Source organism: Polypterus senegalus, chromosome 12, assembly GCF_016835505.1.
Source record: "Polypterus senegalus isolate Bchr_013 chromosome 12, ASM1683550v1, whole genome shotgun sequence".
Taxonomy (NCBI): Eukaryota; Metazoa; Chordata; class Cladistia; order Polypteriformes; family Polypteridae; genus Polypterus; species Polypterus senegalus.
This window is the reverse complement of record NC_053165.1, coordinates 101,269,166-101,290,053: the sequence shown is the minus strand read 5'-3', so window position 1 is coordinate 101,290,053 and position 20,888 is coordinate 101,269,166. Positions and strand designations below refer to the sequence as shown.

At 36.7% G+C, this 20,888-nt stretch overlaps 1 protein-coding gene across 2 annotated transcripts in view; it reads right to left on the bottom strand.

The window, feature by feature from the left end:
• Positions 1–20,888, bottom strand: part of man2a2 (mannosidase, alpha, class 2A, member 2) — a 58,081-nt gene that overhangs the window by 4,875 nt on the left and 32,318 nt on the right. For both annotated transcript variants that reach the window (XM_039773042.1, XM_039773043.1), the window contains exons 10-20: positions 19,061–19,263; positions 14,927–15,109; positions 14,393–14,507; positions 14,203–14,270; positions 10,959–11,124; positions 10,462–10,698; positions 8,221–8,343; positions 6,150–6,264; positions 5,928–6,061; positions 942–1,083; positions 707–840 (exon numbers count right to left, since the gene is read on the bottom strand). In XM_039773042.1, the coding sequence (XP_039628976.1) occupies positions 707–840; positions 942–1,083; positions 5,928–6,061; positions 6,150–6,264; positions 8,221–8,343; positions 10,462–10,698; positions 10,959–11,124; positions 14,203–14,270; positions 14,393–14,507; positions 14,927–15,109; positions 19,061–19,263 (1,620 nt within the window). The remainder of the gene's footprint in view (positions 1–706; positions 841–941; positions 1,084–5,927; positions 6,062–6,149; positions 6,265–8,220; positions 8,344–10,461; positions 10,699–10,958; positions 11,125–14,202; positions 14,271–14,392; positions 14,508–14,926; positions 15,110–19,060; positions 19,264–20,888) is intronic.

Genomic DNA, 20,888 nt, shown 5'->3' with positions numbered 1-20,888 from the left:
TGGTAAGAAACCCCAGGCTTTTTTCTTTTTGTCCAAAATGTTCTGAGATTTTTCAGGTAAGAAAAGACAGAGGTTTTTAGGTAAGGCAGTCATACGCTAATCAGAGTGATGATTTGCTTGTTGATTAGCACATACTGTACAAGTAAGGATTTCGCTGTATGTGGTGCACATGAGAATAATGAGTCTACAATCACATGTTGATTATATTTGTCTTTAAAGTTTATCAGTAAACTGGGATCCATTACACAATCGATATAATACTGGATCCTATTTTTCTCAAGTTTCAGTAAACTTTAGCTCCACTGAAAATATTTTGCACACAGACTTACCAGTACGGTTAGTCCGATGCATAAGCCAATTTTCCACTACAAAAGACTCAGTAAGCCAATCTTTTCAGCCCCAGTTAACATCTGTGGTCTATAGTTTAATTATAAAAATATCAAAGTCAAAATTATAATATGGGATATAAGACTTCCCTGTGTCTGGTTATGGAGAAGCTTGGATAAAAAGAAATAAATTAGAATCAGTATCGGTCAATCAGGTAACACAAAATCGACGATTGGTACTGACTTTAAAAAAACCTGATTGGAGCATCTCTAGTTACCAGTTCTGTTATCAACCTAAAAGCAGGACAATGGAATCCAAGAAGGAAAAACAATACAATTATGTGAAAAAGAACAAACTGCACAACTCAAACTTAATTCACCTTGTTGGATGTAGCCCGTTTCTCCAGCAGGATTTTGAATTGATTGATTGTTCTCTTGTTATCCTTTAAACCCTGTCCTAGTCCACGGTTATCATCCTGCATGAGTCTTCTATCCAAAATCACTTCTAGCTGACCTGTAAAATATCACTGGGATTTTATAATCCAAAACCTTTGGATAACATTTGCTGGATATTCCCACCATAAATCTAGTGACAAACAGCCTGCGACTGCTTACCATTCTCAAGACTGGTAGCACCCAAAGCCTGTGCAGTATGAAATGTGAGCCGATGCTGGCTGTCCTGTATGTAAGCCATGGTTGGCATTGGGTAAAAGTTGGCCTGGAGGGGAAGTTTTTGTAAATATCTTCGGGGCTGGATCTAAAAAACAAATATTAATTGACATTAAAATTATGCGATCAAAGTATTTAAATAAAAAAGACAAATTCACACCACACAACTCATACACTAGTAAACAGAAACCCACAATAAAATCACCAGAGCAAATCGCTAACAAAAGTAAAGACGATGCAATTGTTAAAGAAGTTCGGAAATGTACTCTGGATGTTTAGCATATTTAATGAGTAACATTCCAACACTGTGATGACCACATGACTCCCATAAGCTAGCCTACTGCACTGGTCTTCAGTCCATTTTAGAAGCACTTTCAAGATGTCACCACTCAGCTTAAAACAATGCCCATGTGTGATCATACACTGCAGAATTCCAATAAAGTCTGGTCCTGCAAGCTGGCACTTGTGTAGTTCTGCATAAACGAGGCTGCCTGTGTTTCACAGAGGTGACACGTCTCTTCAGATTTATCGACTGCCAGAAATGAACATGAGAGTTTCAGTACATAGTGGAAACCCTGCCATTATCACATCCCTTTCTTTAGGCTCTAAATCAGGGGTGCCCAATACGTTGATCGCGATCGACCAGTAGATCGGAAAGGTAGTGCAGGTAGATCGCATTGCATTCAAAAAAAATTTTTTTAAACGTTAGTCCATCATATATTCTCCCTATGGCATTTGCCACTTCATTGACATACAGGGCGGCCAGTCTGAGATCTCTTTTCTTGTAACACACTGGTCATCTCACAGACACCCATACAATCAGATTGTAATTCAGACTACGAATGCCATGAATGTAATTACCCCAATCTATATGCTGTCAAATAAACAAACCACATGCCATGGCTTTCCATCTGACATTGACGTCCGATCCCTTAGAAAAGGTGCAGTGAGTGTGTACGCCTGATGAGCCCAGAATTAGGGTGAAACACGTGTCGCGTACTCTTTGCATTATTTGACAGTAAAACTATGCAATATATATATATATATATATATATATATATATATATATATATATATATATATATATATATATATATATATATAATTTTAAATGTAGGTAGATCATTTCAACCTGGTCATTTTAAAAGTAGCTCGCAAGCTGAAAAAGTGTGGGCACCCCTGCTCTAAATGCACTGAATTGTTTTATTTGTGTCATATTGGAGTCCTATGACTTACTTTGTGATGATATTCATCATGAAAGTAATTAATGACCAAAACATTAATGCAATGCATTTATACATTAATTCTATATTAGATATTAAATATTTTGCAAATCATTTTATATTTCATCCATATGTTTTAATCTACACCTACAGTTTTGATTATGGTTTGAACCATTCCTGGATAAGGCAGCAGTCCATCAAGACACATTAATGTATATATCCACACTAGGGCTAAATAATTAATCCATTGACTATTTAATTGATTAATCTAATGACTGTGATCTCCAAAGGTCATTCAAAAAGACAATTTACCATCAGGGATTAATAAGGTATATTAAACAAATTGTTCAAATAATTCAAATGAGCATATGAATAAATACACAGTACTTTATTTAACTATTTGTTGTATCAAGTTATATAGTACATAGTACATTGGGTGGAGTGGTGCCTCTGAAGCTAGGGATCTGCACTGGCAATCGGAAGGTTGCCAGTTCGAATCCCATAAACGCCAAAAGAGACTCCACTCTGTGGAGCCCTTGAGCAAGGCCCTTAACCTGCAATTGCGCCGTCCATATTATGGCATTAATCTGCATCCAGCCCTTTATGTAGGCAGGGTAAACCTGGGGGTTGGTGGCAGGATAGGCACTCCGGCCACCATAAAAAGCCTCCAACTGGTTCCATTCCATCTGAACTAGTGTGGTGCTGAGGTGTCACCCATTGCATGGCTGCACTTGGGTCCTAATCTGGGGTCAGTGTGAGCTCCTAACCTCTCTCTCTCTCGATACACAGAATTTGCAAACACCAGTATTTGAAAAAAAAACAAATAAAATAACAGAAACAAAACCAACACTGTTATCAATAAAATATTTAGGTCAAAAAAAGAATAAAAGTAAAAAAAAAAAAGATATTTTTGATTACTAATGAACTTAACATAACATGGTGTGTGTAGTCCAACTTGAAACAAGACCAAATAATTAGGCTTTTGGGTTCTTTAGGCCTCAGTGTTACAACGGATCCACTCTGAAATTTCACGTGTTCAGAAAAAAAAATAATGTGTGAAAAGTATAAACGATTCCAACTGAAATCACATTTCATGAGAATATGAGAAGACTGAAGTAAAAAATAATATTCTGAACTTTAGCAAGTGCAGAACATCACAAAATGATGATTTAAACTTTTCAGTAACAGTTCATTGTTGTACTGCCAACTTTGATACGACTTTGAAAGATGTTCTGAAGGGCAATGACTGCACAATTAGCTTTTTTTTTTTTAAATTCCCAGTGCTTGTTATTGCCGTCACCAAATTTAAACGTTTAAAGTTTATAAAAATGGTGACAAGCAGGGCTGAAAATACATGTGTAAATCCCTTCGTTCATTTGGAACTCTTGATGTTAAGTGCTTTGAGCATGGGAAAGGTGCTATTTAAATAAAATATCATTATTATTAACACTATGTTTGTCTACAGTTTTTCACTTTTTCAGAAGCAACCTACTAGATGTACTAATCAGCAGGTTACCTCTGCAAACTTGTGCAAAATGTTCTCTGCAACAAACAAATTCACTTGGAACATCGCTAAACAAATACTCTTTCAGACAAAGGAGGCGAAGAGAAGATATGGGAGAAAACCTTTACACTGCAGAAAACTTTTATAAGCAGCATTCAGGATAACTCCCTCATGATTCTTCCAGAGTGCTCCTTTCTGAGAATGCGATGTCAGCGGGACAGTATATCAGTTTGTGTGTATCGACTTAAGACAGAATGTGGACAGTACCACGAGCCATTTTAGTTAAGACATACTCATTTTCATACCTTCTAAATGTTAAACCAAGATTGTGCTGAGCTGTATGGCCCGAGCATTTGGCAATCTAAATTGCTGTAGAAACTGTGTCTGTTCAAAAAAGCCAAATTCCAGGCAGCAGCACTTCTGTGTGAATGGAGAGCTGCATGCTGCTGTGTGGAGGCTCTCTCAGTTCGGATGAACTGCGTCAATTGCTCTGGATTAAAAAAATACATCTTCTTTGTTTGAGCTCCTCCCGTCAGGAACACACTTTAGGTCAATCCGTGTACGCACAAACAGACATAAAAAATGGCTTTTTCCCATCTGCCATAAACTTTTTGAACACTGAAATCTCCTCAGTCTGAGATCATTTTTAATTGAATATGTGCAATAAGCTATATTGTTTATGTGCAATATACTAATGTATTACAATATAGAACATGTAATGTACTATTCATTAACAGGTGCAATAACAATTTATGCTTCTGTACTTTGAGCAATAATTTGCTCTGGTTACTTGATCACTTAACACTGTATACAACATATTTGGAATTACAGTATTTGACTTTTCTTTAAATGCACCTTGGGGCTGTCACAAAAAATAATTTTGTTGTGTTACATAATGACAATAAAGTGAATATGATTTATCTATAACTTAATGAATGGATAATTAAAAAAAAACACATTTTTAAAGATGACCTATGTTTATATAGGAATGTTATTGCTGCTCAGATTTGAATAACACTAAGTAGATTTCTTTTGAATTCACAAGGAGACAGTTAAAGAGTTACAAGTTGCCAGCCTTGGCATAAATATATGAGCAAAGGTCCAAAATGCAACTCTGCACGAAACAAAGCTAGCAAGTGCATTTAACAGATGAGTCTATCAGTTTTAGCTAACCTGTGTACTAAAACATTATTTTACTTCAGTGCACTTGTGAGGCAAATGAAAAGTGCATTTAGCAGACAATTTGTCTGTTATGTCCAAAGGAAAACTCTCTCTCTCGCTTTTGTTCTAGTGATAGTCACTAGCATGAATTTCTCAAGTTAACCTGCTTCATAACACTAAAAGAACTACTGTCGAACAGCCAAGTAAGTGTAAGTAGGTTATTTACAGCACTGTTGACTTTCCGTGCCTTGTTGTAGAACACCATCTGGTTTTACCCAACGAACAAGCAGCCAATTTTTCAGATTTTTGAGTGAAATACTCCTGACACAGAGGAGAATATTCCCTGATATTTGAGGGAAACTTCTTCTGCTAAATGTGGTAGCCTGCGTAAAAACAGTGCAGAGAGTTACAACCACCTGGTGTGTATTGTGGGTGAGGGGCAAGGACAACTAGTGAAGAAAATGCGATTCGACTAAAACGTTTAGTTGATGAGATTGGTTGATCATGGCAGCCCTAGTCCACAGACATGCCCCAACCCTACTGGAACAACTATTTTGACTCTCAAATTAAAGCACACGTTTGTGGACCCATGTAGATGCCGGGATGGCATGCAAATGCCACAGTAGGATTCAAACCCAGAATATTGGAATACTGTTTAGCCCCCCCTTGCTATTACAACACAAAATTAACTTGAAACTGTTTTGAATAAAATAAAATCCATCAAAGTTATGGACCTGCTTTTTCCAACTGCAGAGTCACTGGGAAGTGCCCTCAAAGCAGGAAATCACCAAAACATCTTGCAAAAACTTAAAGAAATTAAGTTACCTAACATACACAACTCTACAGTTTTGGAAGAAGACAGTCTTTGTGGCGAAATTTCATAGGAATTACAGGAGAACACAAAACTATACCAAGTGACTGGACTGGGAAACAAACCAAGGTGGCCTTGACTCATAATGTAGCCATGTTAACCATGCACTAGAATCAAAACATTTAAACAGAAATTCTAGTAAATTTAAAACAATTTAGCAAATATGAATTTACCTGGAACCCGTTTAGATCAGTGAAAAACACCCCATCACTCTGTATGTCAGATGTAATGCGCATGGCCAGCTCTTTGTTGACCTGATCCCTTATATCAACCATTGTAGTGACATCTACAGAAAGACCATCTACACCTGACAAGATATACATATTGACAGTAAGATAAAGGAGAGAAATACTCAAACACAACAAAAATGTACACATGACTGAATATATACTTACCTGGCAGATTATAAAGGCGTATTGTTAGCTGGAAATGCTGATAGTGACACATAACTTCAGAAAAGAGAGGACCTTCCACAACTCTGACAATGGGTGGATCCTTTGATATGTAATGCTGAAGGAAATGTAAAAATTGTCCATTTGCTTTATCTATATACATAAATAAAATAATCTGTTTGTGCATTCACTAGTCAAACATAAAAACGGCTCAACCATTTTTCACAAAATTTGCATTTGCATTGCCGTTGATCTAACTTAAAATACAGGCTAAATTATCTTTCAGGGAGAGGCAGTTCTAATGTAGGAGTGCAGTCCAAAAACCAGTGCCAATGCAGGGACTACAATTCACATTAGGCTACAGAGGTACGCAGAGACTAATCAGAGGACGCCATTATCAGTGTATACAAAGTTTTGCACTGACCAAAGTGGGATTTCATTTACAATGGCAGGTAAGGTGTTCTCTTCTTAACTAATCTGGATAAAATTTTTATTCTGTTACTGGATTACAGCTTTTGTCTAAGAGTATAACATTTTGTCTCATCGTGGGTTGTGTTTAGCCATTTAGATTTTTCTCCACTTATTTCCACTTAGACCTTTTTCCGTCTAACACGTTCAAAATGGGTGTATGGTGTTGCCAATTCTTACAAAGCAAAACGTTCCTTTCTTTCAACCTCCAACAAAGCTCCAAAACACTCTTTTTAGTGATTCCCGCAGTTGCAAAATTGCACATGAAAGAAAATTTTGCATAATTTTCACAAAACCGCATGAGAAAGGAAATTGCTGTGTTGCTCACCACAATCTCTTGTTTGTGATGTTATAATATTCATAATCAACAGAGTGGGATTCAAGCTGTTGAACAAGGACATTGTGAGATTGCACCATGTTGGTAAAATATGCAGATACAATTACATTTTGCACTGTGTACACGTGAAATGAAGTGACGATACTACATTGTTTATCAAAGCAAAATACATTTTTGAAAAAGCCAGCACTATTGTATAACATTACTAAGTGCGGTGGAAATAAGCCACGATGAATCAATGAAATGTGACATTTAGCCAGGCTGTTCAGAACATGGTTTAAAATGAACAACTAGGGACAGTATTAGTAACCTTTACTGTTTCTTGAAGGTAGACATTAATTCAAGTCCATTTTATGAAAAGAAATGTATAATTTTAGGCATCAATGCCAATACAGAATCATGATTTTAATCTATTTTAAACCAAGGCTGAACGAATTAACTTTAAATCATCATTATGTTATTAAATACTGCCACTGGTGCGCCTACCTGCAATAATTCTGATACCACTGAAGTTGCATTCCATGGTCCATGGATTAAATAATAAACATGCCATCAAGTTTATTAATGCAGGATTAAACATCTATTTGTGAATCCACACTACACCAGGAAATATAAAGCAGCAGCATTCATGTTTCCAACCAAGGAAAACATTTATGACAATAATGGAATCCAATCATACACAAAATACTGAGTTCATGAGAGAAGAGCAGTTGATAGTTACAGTATCAGGGAATTTGTGTAGTTGATAGAAGGGACACTAGCATTTCAGCCAGCAATGACAAAAGGGTCAACGTTTAAAAAACAGAAATATATGCTTCTTACCTTGACCCATTATATAAATACTAGATGTGCTACCCATCCAAGATGGGTTGAAATCTAAGTAATCAACATAGACCTCAGCATTAATGTTTGCAGTGCACAATGCAATGCATTTGCCTCTGTTATATGCTATTTGATATTAGATTCGTAAAGGCAGTGCTACTCTTTGTGATGCTGTATCTATTGGAATAACAAAGGCAATACATTTTTATTACAAAAAACGTTTGGGATGTGCCATATTTTGGAATGACAGAGACATAGCAACCAGACGGACACACAGACACGTATGCTTTTTTTAAGGTGGATACCCACATATTAGCTGGTACTTTAGCTAGTAAGAGACAAAAAAAATGAAAAAAGCAAAGACAGACAGAAAAGAATCATGAAAAGTGAACTCTGTCAGCAAGCAGTGTTCGCTAACTACAATACATGAGGGTAAAAACTAAACACCTTTGCTGGGCCATCAGGCAGGAAAAGATAAGCTCCACTCTTGTCTTTTGAAGGGCGGGTGCCATAGATTAAGAATTCAATCTTCAGCTTCATCTCCTGCTGGCTTTCCTTGAGCTTGACACTCTGTGGAGAAAAATGAATGGTATGTTACAGTGTGAAAAAACACACCAGGTTGTGACAAGTGATGTTTTATGAAAGGTCCATTGATGAAAACAAAAAAGTGTGGAAAAAAAAGAAACTAAGGCATAAGTTATTTTCCAATGGTATTATATTTAGCTAATTTTTAAAGAAAATATGAAGGCTGTGAATGTGCATTTGGGATTTATTTTCCTTCCACAGAAAAGTAGCTCAGTTTAATATCATCATCTAGAATAACATTGTTTTGCTAACAGTAACCCCATCCTACTGGCTAGCATATCACTTCTGTTACTGAATAATATTCTAAGAAGTATGTAAAAAGTAACTCTAAATTTTACTGTTCCAAATTTTTTTCCTCCTCTCTCTGATGAACCGTTCTGTTTTTAATCATCCTAATCCCTTTCCAGACAATGGAAAATGTGCACATATTACTTCAAAAAGACTATAAATCATTATGCTTAATAACAAAACCCTGTACAGTAAAAGTAAAAAAGTTGACATACATTTAGGGCGCATTCTTTAAAACTCACTTTATAACCCCTCCACAAATTTTATTAACAAACTACAAATTTGGCATATCATTTAAGACATCTATTTTGTGCAGGGCAAAAGTATTTTTGTTTTTCCCCCAATGATGTTCACAGACAAGAATATTTCACTTTTTATTGACTATATCATAATTCCAGTGGGTCACAAGTTTACATACACATTGTTAACAGCGCGGAAAATTGCAGAAAAGGATGTCAAGCCTTTAGGCAATTAGATAATAGCATCTGATAGTTAATTTGCCTTTTTGGAGTCAACATGTGGATGTATATTAAGGCCTACCATCAAACTCACTGCCTCTTTGCTTCACATAATGGGAAAATCAAAAGAAATCAGCTAAGACTTCAGAAAAAAAAAATGTGGACATCCACAAATTTGGTTTATACTTGGGGACAATTTCTAAACACCTTAAAGCTCCATGTTCACCTTTACAAACAATGATTCGCAAGTATAAACACCATTTGACCACACACGCCATCATACTGCTCAGGAAGGAGATGTGTTCCGACTCCTACAGAAGAACATACTTTGGCACGAAAAGTGTACATCAATCCCAGAACAACAGCAAAGGGGACTTGTGAAAATGCTGGAGGAAACAGATAGACAAGTATCAATATCCACATTAAAACAAGTCCTATATCAACATGACCTGAAAGGTTGCTCAGCAAGTAAGAAGCCACTGCTCCAAATCTGTCATAAAAAGAGAGCAGTTTGCAATGGCACATGGGGACAAATACCTAATTTTCTGGAGAAAAATTATCTGGTCTGATGAAACCAACATCGAACTGCTGGGCTGTAATGACCATCGTTATGTTTGGAGGAAAAATGGTGAGGCTTGCAAGCCAAAGAACATCCCATCTAACTGTCAAGCATGGGGATGGGCGCATTATGTTGTAGGGTGCTTTGCTGCAGTAGGGACTGGGGCACTTTGCAAAATAGATGGCATCATGAGGAAGGAAAAGTATATAGATATACTGCAGCAAGGAAGCTGAAGCTCCGTCACAAATGGGTCTTCTAATGGACAAGCATACCTCCAAAGTTGTGGAATAATGGCTTAAGGACAACAAGATCAAGGTATTGGAGTGGCCATCACAAAGCCCTGACCTCAATCTGAACATTTATGGACAGAACTGAAAAAGCATGTGTTAGTAAGGAGACCTACAAACCAATCCCAGTCACACCAGTTCTGTCTGCAGGAATGGGCTAAAATTCCAGCAACTTACTGTAAGAAGCTGTGGAAGGTGACCCAAAACATTTGGATGAAGTTAAACAATATAAAAGCAATGCTGCCAAATATTAAAGTATACGTAAACTTGTGACCCACTGGAATTGTGAGATAGTCAATAAAAATTCAAGTAATCTGTCTGTGAATGTTGTTAGAAAAAATTACTTTTGCCCTTCACAATGTAGATGTCTTAAATTATATCCCAAATTTATAGTTTGTTAGTATAAAATCTGTGAAGGGGTTATAAAGCAAGTTTTAAAGAATTTGCCCTAAGTGTATGTAAACTGATTTCAACTGTATGTCCAGCAAGGACAAGTGCAGGTCTCACTCACCTCTAACAGCCCTGTAGTTCCAGAAAACCATAACTGGAAATTTTGATTCTGAATATAGAAGTCCTGCTGTTCAGTACTATGGACCTTTAGCGGTAGTGGATCAAATCGTTTTGGAGTTAGATTTCGGCCATACAGCCGAAGAATTGTTTCTGATCGCATAGTTAGGGAGGAGTCAAATGAATCGTATATCTGGAACACCATCAAACCCAAAGCAGGCAGGCGGGCTGGAAAAGATACCTTTAACAAGAAGTCAGACATAAAGGTCAACCCAAAAACACACCAAAATATCCAACTATGTCAAAATATCTCCATTGAAACATAGCTCATTTTAGCACTAAATGCTAACTCAACCTAACACCAGTAGAGCATTATAAATACGGCAAAGAGATCAGTTTTCTTTTCATGGGTGATCATTTGTTCAAATCTGACTGAATTTCTTTCCATTACAGAAGTTCATTACCAGTGAGCATCAAAACTGAGTAAGCATTATCAGTTACCTGATAGCCATCCTTGTTTATCTCTGTAGCTGAGGTCCACAGTGCACTCAACTGGACTGGCAGAGTCTGTCCATCTTCTGTCAAAACACGCACACGTGCTGAGCTCACCAGAACTGTAATCATGCAAACTCGCTCCTGCTCAACAGGATTGAACACGACCAAATACCTTCAGTGGCAAGGACAGATTCAAATAAACATTTATTAAACATTCTATCTACACAGATGAAATAACAGATACATAATTACCTAACTGAAAGGTATGGAAATTATTATTAAATTTACAACGTAGAAACAGAATTTAAAAGCAGTCAGTAAAAGTTAATATTTAAATATTTAATAGCTGAACTGCCACACATTTTTTTCAGTAATAAAACCACCAAGGCTACACCAAGTGGAGTGTGAATCTTTTTGTTTTCTCTAATGGCCCATCAGCTCGGCATCTTGAGAGAGCATCGGTATAGCCTTACCTACAAAAACCATAGAAAGCCTGAAAAAGCTTGAATGAATGTAAATATAAATAATTTCTTGGCGCACAGTATAAACTGTTTGCTTTAATTTTCACTTTATACATTAGCCTATGTTTTCAATGAAAAAACAAAACACATTTGCAGGGTTAAGTTACCACTGGGCAGAACACTTTCTCAAGATTAACTAGTATTTATTAATTTAAAGCAAAACAATACATTTCAATCAACTGGGAACATAAAATAACACAAAGTAGAAGCTATTTTGTATGTAGAAATAGTTTAAAAACTTACAACCATATCCACTTATTTCTATGGATATGCAAACATTTGTAAACAGGAAGCAGCATGTAATTATCATAAAACCAGATATTTCCTATTGAAGACAGATATTAGAATAAATTTAAAAATATTTGATATCTCTTGACTTGTGTGTAACCTCGGAATGTGTCCTATTCCTTTCTTTGGAAACCTTGTGCATCTCAACCTGCCTTTGCCATGCCAATGCTTCCTCTCTCGATAGCATTCTCGTAAAGGCCGCTTCTCAGATTCTGTCATTTCAAGGCATGTCTGCTTTTCGACTACCACCAATGGTAGATAAACTAAATTTACCCACTGTGAAAGCATCAGTTGTACTCTTGTGAATATTTCCCATTTCTGAAAGCAACTTCTCATCCTGCCTCCCATTCCTTTCTTCGGTATCCTTGTGTTTCTCAACCACTCTTACCCAGAATTTCCTGTCTCGATCACATTTGACTGAGGAACCACAGGGAAACTGACCAATCAGTCCAAAGCCAAGCTAACTAATCTGATTACTCAGAGTGACTGGTCACTCACACACACAGACATTAGCCTTTTCTCATATAAATAGTGAGCATCAGTGAACAGCACAAATTATTGTCATCTTTACAGTAACACTTTACATTATTATATTTTATTGTGTTACTGAGTGTGGAATCAAACTACTTCATACATGACACTTGGTGTCCTATGAGGAGCAAGATGGACCTGAAATGAAACAAGTGGCTATCCAAAGCTGGGTTGATCGGTATAAAATCAATTCAATATTATTTTGTAAAAAGCAAACCATTACTTATCAATCAACTGTATACATAAAAATAAAAAATGTAGAAAGTAATATTTTTTTTTCTGTACAAACAGTTTGTTCCATCTACAATGTGCTATCTCACAAGTTCTCCATTCCCAAGTCAAAAAATGCTGGCTGTGTACTTCGCATTGCAAGTGGCATGAAAAGCATAGTGATAGCAGTTTATAGTTGTTTTTTAACCTAATTGGGATAACTGGGATGCCAACAGTTTTAACATGTATCTGTTATTCTCTTCATCATGCAGAAATAATGATAGTGTAACATTTTTCACTGATTATTTTCTAGTTGTCTGCTAAAGACATACAACAATTAATATCTGGGAAATAATGTTCAGTAGTGTAGATGACAGTGATAGAAGAGGATTTGTTGAGATAAAAATGATATACAGATGTGGTCATGTACGAGCCGCAGGAAATAAGCAGCGATTCACACCATTGTTTGTGGTGGTATTAGGGGGCCTTCAGTGTTTAGCAAAACCCTCAAAACACCAAGGAGGAACTCCTCCAGTTCACTGTTGCACTGTTAAGCCACTCAAAACTGCCACTTTACATACTACAAGTACATACCTTTTCAAGTGAAGTGCTTATCGAAATACTTTAACTACTTAAAAAGACAGACATCACCCTCCTTAGCTTTGGAAAATTTCATTAACACTACCAGCCCTTACACCCAAGACTTTACAAACACGCTCAAAGATAAGTAACAACAAAAAGTACCAGAACAGACAGACAAACTTACCAAGTACTTCCTTATTGCTTTTACATAAAGACCAATGCCATTATAACATTCACTTCTTCAGGCTTTGGCTTTATTGTTGCATCATATTCCTACATTGTTTCATTTTTCTATTTCCCATACTTTTCATTTTCAAATACATATTTCTTTCACTTTGGACTTCCACATTACACCACATCTACCTAAGATTTCCTTTTCCTTCTATTTCAGGACCTGAGGAACACATTTAAGGTTTCAACAGTCCCTTCACTTTGCCATCCATAACAAAATTTCTAAATAATCCCTCCCAACATTTTTTATTCTTTTATTGATGTTAATTATGTACATCATTCTTTACTTTTGAGTTTAAGTATATCCTATGTTCTGTGTATTTTTGTGGGCGGTGCCCAAAGTGGCAGGGCTACCTGCCAATCATTGGCAGGAACTGCCCTCTGCCCTATAAATCCAGATGGTCCACAGTTTCTGGCAGTTAATTTGAGGTTTAGGTTTAGTTTATTTGTATTTTCTGCTGTGCTTGTGCCATTAGAACTTTGATCTTCATGGTTTACATTTGACTGTTTCCTGGATTACTGTTTTGGGACTTGATTGCATTGGACTGCCTTAGTGTTTTTCAGCAATTCCTTTTCTTCTTGTGTTCCATGAAGCCTGTTATTGTAGACTATTTTGTGAAAATAATCTTGCCCTTTTAACTAGACAAGGTGTGATGTAATACCCCCCTCTACTTGGCATTTTTGGAAGTGCTTTTGGAACTTATTGCAATGTATGTGCTTCGGGACTCCTAGTTCACGACAGTTACTTAGTTAACAGAGAATATCTTTTCTTTTAAAAAAACTAACCTTGAATCACTGACAGCAGCTTCAAATCATTCTAAGCAAGGTAAAGGCGCTATATAAATAAAATGAATTATTTTTTTCTAATGTTTTCCATTCCCAACTACCTTGGAGTGGAGTCAAGCTCAATCAATGTTCTTTCAGGCAAAGAATCATGTGTTGCACGTCTTTCATCCTGGGAAGGAAAATGGAACATTCAAAAAATTAAAACAGAACATTAAAAAAATTAAAATTAAACATCAGAACTTCAAAACTGTAAAGTACCATAAAAAATAAATTTTAAAAATGTCGACTCACTGGTTCAAGAAAGGGCTCTGTCTGGTAGTATCGGTAAATATCCTTATTTCTCAGCACAAGGAAATGAGCAGCATTAATCATTACTCTTTTTACACCTGCAAGGGAGTGCAACAACCTGGGGCAGTTAACAGATGAGAGGGATGTAACAGAGATGGGCCAGAGGAGAAAGAAAGATGTAGGATGATATGAGTGGAAGAGGAAAACAAGAAAACATTGACACAGTTAGAAAGGACAGACCAGGAGAGGAATAAGAACAGAGGCAGGAAAGTAGCCAATTTTTACCACTGCAGTAGTAATCTATAATTAATACTGGAAAATATATTTCCCCCCTCTTACAAATTCATCTTTTCACTAAGACCAATAAACTCTCTTGCTGTATAAAAATATCTAATAGGCATATTTCTTTCTATAAATAACATAGCCAAAATAAAAGTGCATATTTAAATCTGTGAACACAAGTATCATGAGACTACATACAAATTGTATGCATTTTATATGGTTCATCTAACTGACGTCTCTCACGTTATCTCCTACCTGACCCCGTAGTCAACAACAACTGCTTCTTTAGCTGTGCCTGTGATAGCGTCGTGATGCTGGAAGAGACCAACATTGCGTCTTGCTTCCGTAAGAAAAGAGTAATCTGACATTGCATAGCGCTTCTCCATCCCCAAGTGACGAGCATGAGCCACAGCCAGACTGAACAAAATCTCTGCTCCTCTATTAAAAGATTCACAGAAAAGTAAGAAAGTTAAATATAAATGACAGTTGTACTTTCCAAACTTAGTTTTACTACTGACAACATGATTTATACAGTATGAAATAAGTAAAACATAACATGATCAGAAATTCTAGTCATCTTGTTGTTTACGAACAATAATAAATTGCTTTACTTTGGGGTCTAATGAACAAATATTTGCAACAATAGTATAAAAGGAGCCGACTCACTTTTAAAAATTGGGTTATATCTTATTAACTTAGCAAGACCAAACTTGCAATGGTATGTGATCGGTGACCACTTGAGAATGTTTCTTCTGGAAAGGATGATAGAGTTTTGGCACAGACACACTCTACCCTGGACTAAGAATTTCATTTGTGTTCCTAACAATGATGACTTTATAAAATTCTCTTTTGGTCCAGTTATCTCTTAGAGGATATTGTTAATGTATTGAATTTCGTCTTCAGTCTTGATCTATCCTGTTATCTAATATTTTAATTAAGTAAAAATATGTGCTGATAGACGGCTACCTGCCTCACAGCTGTACCCCAACCCTGGGAGATCAACTAAGCCACACAACCAGAACACCGCTAATGTAATAGCAGCCAATACTTTATATTCTTAATAGAAACCTTTCAGGGTTCTATGACCAACACTTCTCCAATTTAACCAACTCACCACAAATCCCAGCCTAGCATTCAATAAAAAGCAGAAAGGAAATGAAAGAAAGTGTTTTTACATATTTACAAAAAATACATATTCATGTACAAACAGTCGTGATTATTTTTTTTTATTATTGTTAGATAACAACATTTCACCAATGAATTAGACCAACCAGAAACAGTGGAACTTAATCAAGCAGAAGCGTTTGAAACGTTACATCAAAAAATGAACAGGGGTATAAAGGACACACCAACACTACAGCATTAAAAACCCATAGGAACAACCAATGCTCCCTGGATGGGCTTAAGTGCCAAAATCTATTTCACTGGATAACATTCTTCCAGTGATGACTGGACACTTTCTGCCCTTTGCCACAGTTACAGTGCTTGCTAGTGACCTCAGATAACACTATAAAGGAGTGACACTTAAGATGAATGTTATTTTGAAGCCAAATATAACTTCTGCAGTTTGGACTCACCTCAATTTCAAACAAAAGTATAAAAGATGTCTGGAAAGCTAAATATTATCAACTGTACCATAACCTACACCATAAACAAACCACAACCCCCTCACCCTAGGCAATACTTGTATAAACTGATAACTGTGTATGTTTTGTTAGTTATTCCAAAGACAAAATGGCCTACCAACATATCCCTAAAAAGTATACATGAAGAACTTCACTGGTAGTCACTGTCACTATTGCACTGTGGGCCTACAAACATAACTTTATATATATAAGTGTATTATATACATGGAGAACAAAATGTAGAAATACCTTTGCATTCAGTGAGTTTAACTTTGTTTCACTCTTTTAAACTGCAAAATGTCCTCAATATGCAACAGCTGATCTCAGCCTAACCTAAATCTAGTTTCTGTTTTCTTCTTTCTTATAATGCTGGGGAGTAAATGATTTTAAAAAATCTACCTTTTAGAGAGCAGGGTCTGCTCTTTGGTGGTATGGAAGAACACAATGAAGTCAAGCAACTTTTAGGGAATTGACTTCTTTGCTAGTCAAGACAATGGAAGTCAGTTGCATTGGGGGACATATCTTAAAATTAGGAATAAACCCACACAGGAAAGATAAGCATTGTCTCAGGAACCAGCTAAAGAGATTCACCTACTTGGAATGATCATATGCAAGATGGTTTACTTTGACATTTATAGAGAATCTTTTTTAGGTATGAATATACACGGCTCAAAACACTAAGGGAACACTTAATCATCACAGTCTAACACCAAGTCAATTAAGCTTCAGCACAGTCTAAACAGCACGGAGCAGATACCAGGAGATGGGTTGTTACACAAAGAGAGTCAGACAGGACTGCAGAAGAGTATTAGCCCAGCAGCAGGAACTGTATGTGCTCCTTTGTTTGAGAAGGAACAGCAAGAGCATGGCCAGTGTCCTACAAAATAACCTCTAGGTCATGTTTCAGATCAAACTGTCAAAAACACTCTATGAGGGTGGCCTGAGGGCCCGACTTCCTCTAATGTGGTCACAGCCCATTACTGTGCAGCTCGAATGGCATTCGCCTGGCGCCCTGTTCTCTTCACAGATCAGAGCAGATTTACACTGAGATGTAGAAGAGTCTGGAGATGCTTTGGTGGACATTATGTAACCTGCAACATCATCCAGCATGACCAGTTTGGCAGTAGGTCAGTGATGGTCTGGAGAGTCGCACAGATCTCCATGTGCTTAGGCAACAGCACCCTGATTGCTCTTAGGTACCAGAATGAAATCCTCAGAGCCACGGTCAGACCTTACGCTTGTTAGTATGTTCTGGGTTCCTCCTAGCAGAGGACAATGCCCAGCCTCATGTGGCCAGATTGTTTTAGGCAGTTTCTGGATGACAAACGCACAGATGCCAATGACTGGCCTGCATGTCCCCAGGCTCTCCTCGTGTAAAGGCCAATTTTCTCGTATCTCCTCCATGCTCTTGAGACTGTGCTGGGAGACAAAGCAAACCTTCTTATGACAGCTTTTATGGACATGCCATCCTGGAGGAGCTGGACTACCTGCACAACCTATATTGGCTGCAGGTACCACCTCATGCTACCAGTAGTGATGAAGACATTAGCAAAACTAGAGAAGAACCAGTCAGGAAGGATAAGGAGAGAGCAACTATCTGTGGCCACCACCTGTAAAACCATTCCTTTTTTGGGTGTTATCTTACTGTTGCCACTTTCATATGCACCAAAGCAGATGAAGCTGATTCATAATCACTTATGCTTCCTAACTGGATAGGTGTTAGGTGTTAAAACTGTGATGATTAAGTGTTCCTTTAATTTTTCTGAGCAGTATATTTGTCTTGGATACGATCAGAAAGGGCTAAGATTTTTTTAGAAAACTTTTGTTAATTACTTTTAGGTTGTTCTATACTTTACAAAAAGAAGATACAGAACTCCAGAAAAACTGTCAAAATGTTTCATATTGTGTTGAAATGTATTACTTTTTATTATAAATTGTCTATTTTCACAAAAACAATTATCTGATGAAAACTGAGCTCTGCAGTCATATGCGAATAATAGATTATAAATCAATAATTTCAAGTAGTAATAACCAATTGAAATATTAGTTATATCTTGGGTATATTTAAAATCAGTTTAAAGGAATACTCCACGAAAAAATGGTACTGACATTGTGTGATATATAGTAATGGCCAGGAGAAATGTTCTCTTTTTTTGAGTAGAAATTACATATTGAATATTCAAATTCAATGGGGCTCTACAGTGACCAATTCTGGACAACAGCAAACAATATGAAAAATGCCCATGGAAAAAAGAAATAAAATGTTCATGTAACTTGTGTCGTAAAATCCACATATCCAATATCCATTCATATGATCCAAAATATTAATAACAATTCCTTTAAAGGCCACGTTCTAGGTAAACAGGAATAATGTCATTCCCACAGTGTTGTAGGAATAAAGATTAGATGTGATTAAAAATATTTCTCAGCCACCACTACCTAACGTGACACCATTATGTAAAAGGCAGGAATCAACCCTGGAAGTGCACCAGAGCATAAGATGATGGTGAGCTCATGCACAAATAATTAAATTTAGGGTTACAGTGAGCCAGAGGCCATCTTGGTATTATTGAGAACAAGGCAGGGACACACCCTGGAAGGAGGTCAGGGCATCACAGGGCACACTCACGTACACATCCATAATCACTCATTCTGAGATAATGTACTGCCACCACCTTAATCGGCATGTGTCTGGAATGCAAGAGAAATAACAGATGTTTAAACAAACTGAAAAAATATTTCTGAAACATGAGGTGGGTCTTGCCTTAGGTTTGACTCCAAGATGCGATCCAGGTTCTTATAGAAAGGTCGAGATGTATAGTATCCACTCCAATAATGGTCCTCTCGATCTGCATATACAAAGAAGTCCCCACTCAATGTGGGGTAGTTAGGAGGCTTTGAACCCTGTGCCACACCGTTCTGTTTGTATAAAGCATCAAAATAATCTGAAAGTGTTCCAAACTGGGCCTGAAAAAGAACATAAAAATCACTAGAATAAAACAGGACACCAACAAACATTCACCTAAAAATAATCCTGAAAGCTAAACGTCAATTGCAGGGTACTTAAAATTAAACTGTGACGACACCTTAACAAAAACAAGACTGCTAAGTTTAGCACGAACAAGAGATTAAAAAAAAAGAAGAATCTAACAAGAAATCGTAATCAACATGCTCTTGCTAATAAGTATAAAAGGTACATACAGTACTGCAAAGATTTCAATAACAGAAATTCAAACCTGTAAATTCTTCATAAGATATTTGCAAACAAAAAGGATTAGCATGTATTAGTAACAGAATGACAGGTATATACTTTACATTATATCACTGAAGAATATTTTGTAAAATAGCATTTAACTACTAATTTGGAACCTTTTACAATCTATACTGGTAGTTGTGCCTTTCACAGTAATGATGATTTTTAGTTTTTGTTTAATAATACTGCACACGCCCGGTAGCAGATTTATTTAAAAAAATAGAGCATTGGCTGGTGCTTATAGTCAAATGCACTGTATAACATAATTTACTGACTATTAACACTGCAATTCCAGTCAAAATTACTCAAAAGATAACAAAGAAGAAAAACTATACACACAATGATGCTGATAAGCAAAATTATTATTTTTTTTAAATACTGCACTCAAATGACACAGATTACAGGGGGATAACACACCATAGGTTTCTAACTTTTCAAGTGAAGTCATACCATCTGTACAGTATTACAGCAAGCTGTGTCATGAAATACCACACCACAGGATCATGGGGCAGCATTTACATAAACACGGGATAGTGAATGACAGGCTTCTTTATTGGAGTTGAACCAACATGTTTTACTTCAATATACAATTGCTTAGTGTGGATGTGTGTGTCCTTTGAGACAAAATCACTGTTGCTCCAACCATGGCTGGTTTCTGACTTTCTCCCAGTTTTGCCAGGAGAGCCCCTGATTCTTTGCAACCTCATACTGGAACAGAGGTTCTTAAGAAATGTCTTGACTAACCCTGCAATACTTCTTTATATTCCTTGCTTTGTACCCCAATAAATACATGTTATCACTAATACACTAACAACCCAAAAGTGCTTCACTATATGGAACCGACATAGGAAGTATTTTAAGACAGAGAAGCTTTTATCTGTGGCACCTCTGCATGAGAAGCACCTTTTTCCACCCTTTCAAACATACACAGTTTTTAATGTCTGGAAAACATCTGGGATTAAATCACTTAGAGATCTGTACACAGACAATGGTCTTTGCATCCTAAGAACAATTTAACTTTCCAGCAACACATTTCTTTCACAACCTTCAAATTAGAAACTTTGTTAAACAGAAACTGCCCAATTTTCCTCACCTCCCACCTACCTCTATGATCAGTCTTGAGGACTCGGACAGTATTTCCGCAATATATAAAACCATATTACAGTCCCTCCCTTTCAAAGATCCAAGAGTACAGTGGGAAAAAGATCTCTCACTCAACATCTCAGAAAAGAAGTGGAAGGTAGCAATGCACAGAATTCACTCGAGCTCCATATGCGCAAAGCGTAGAATTATTCAACTCAAAATTATATATTGAGCACATCTGTCTCGTTTAAAATTA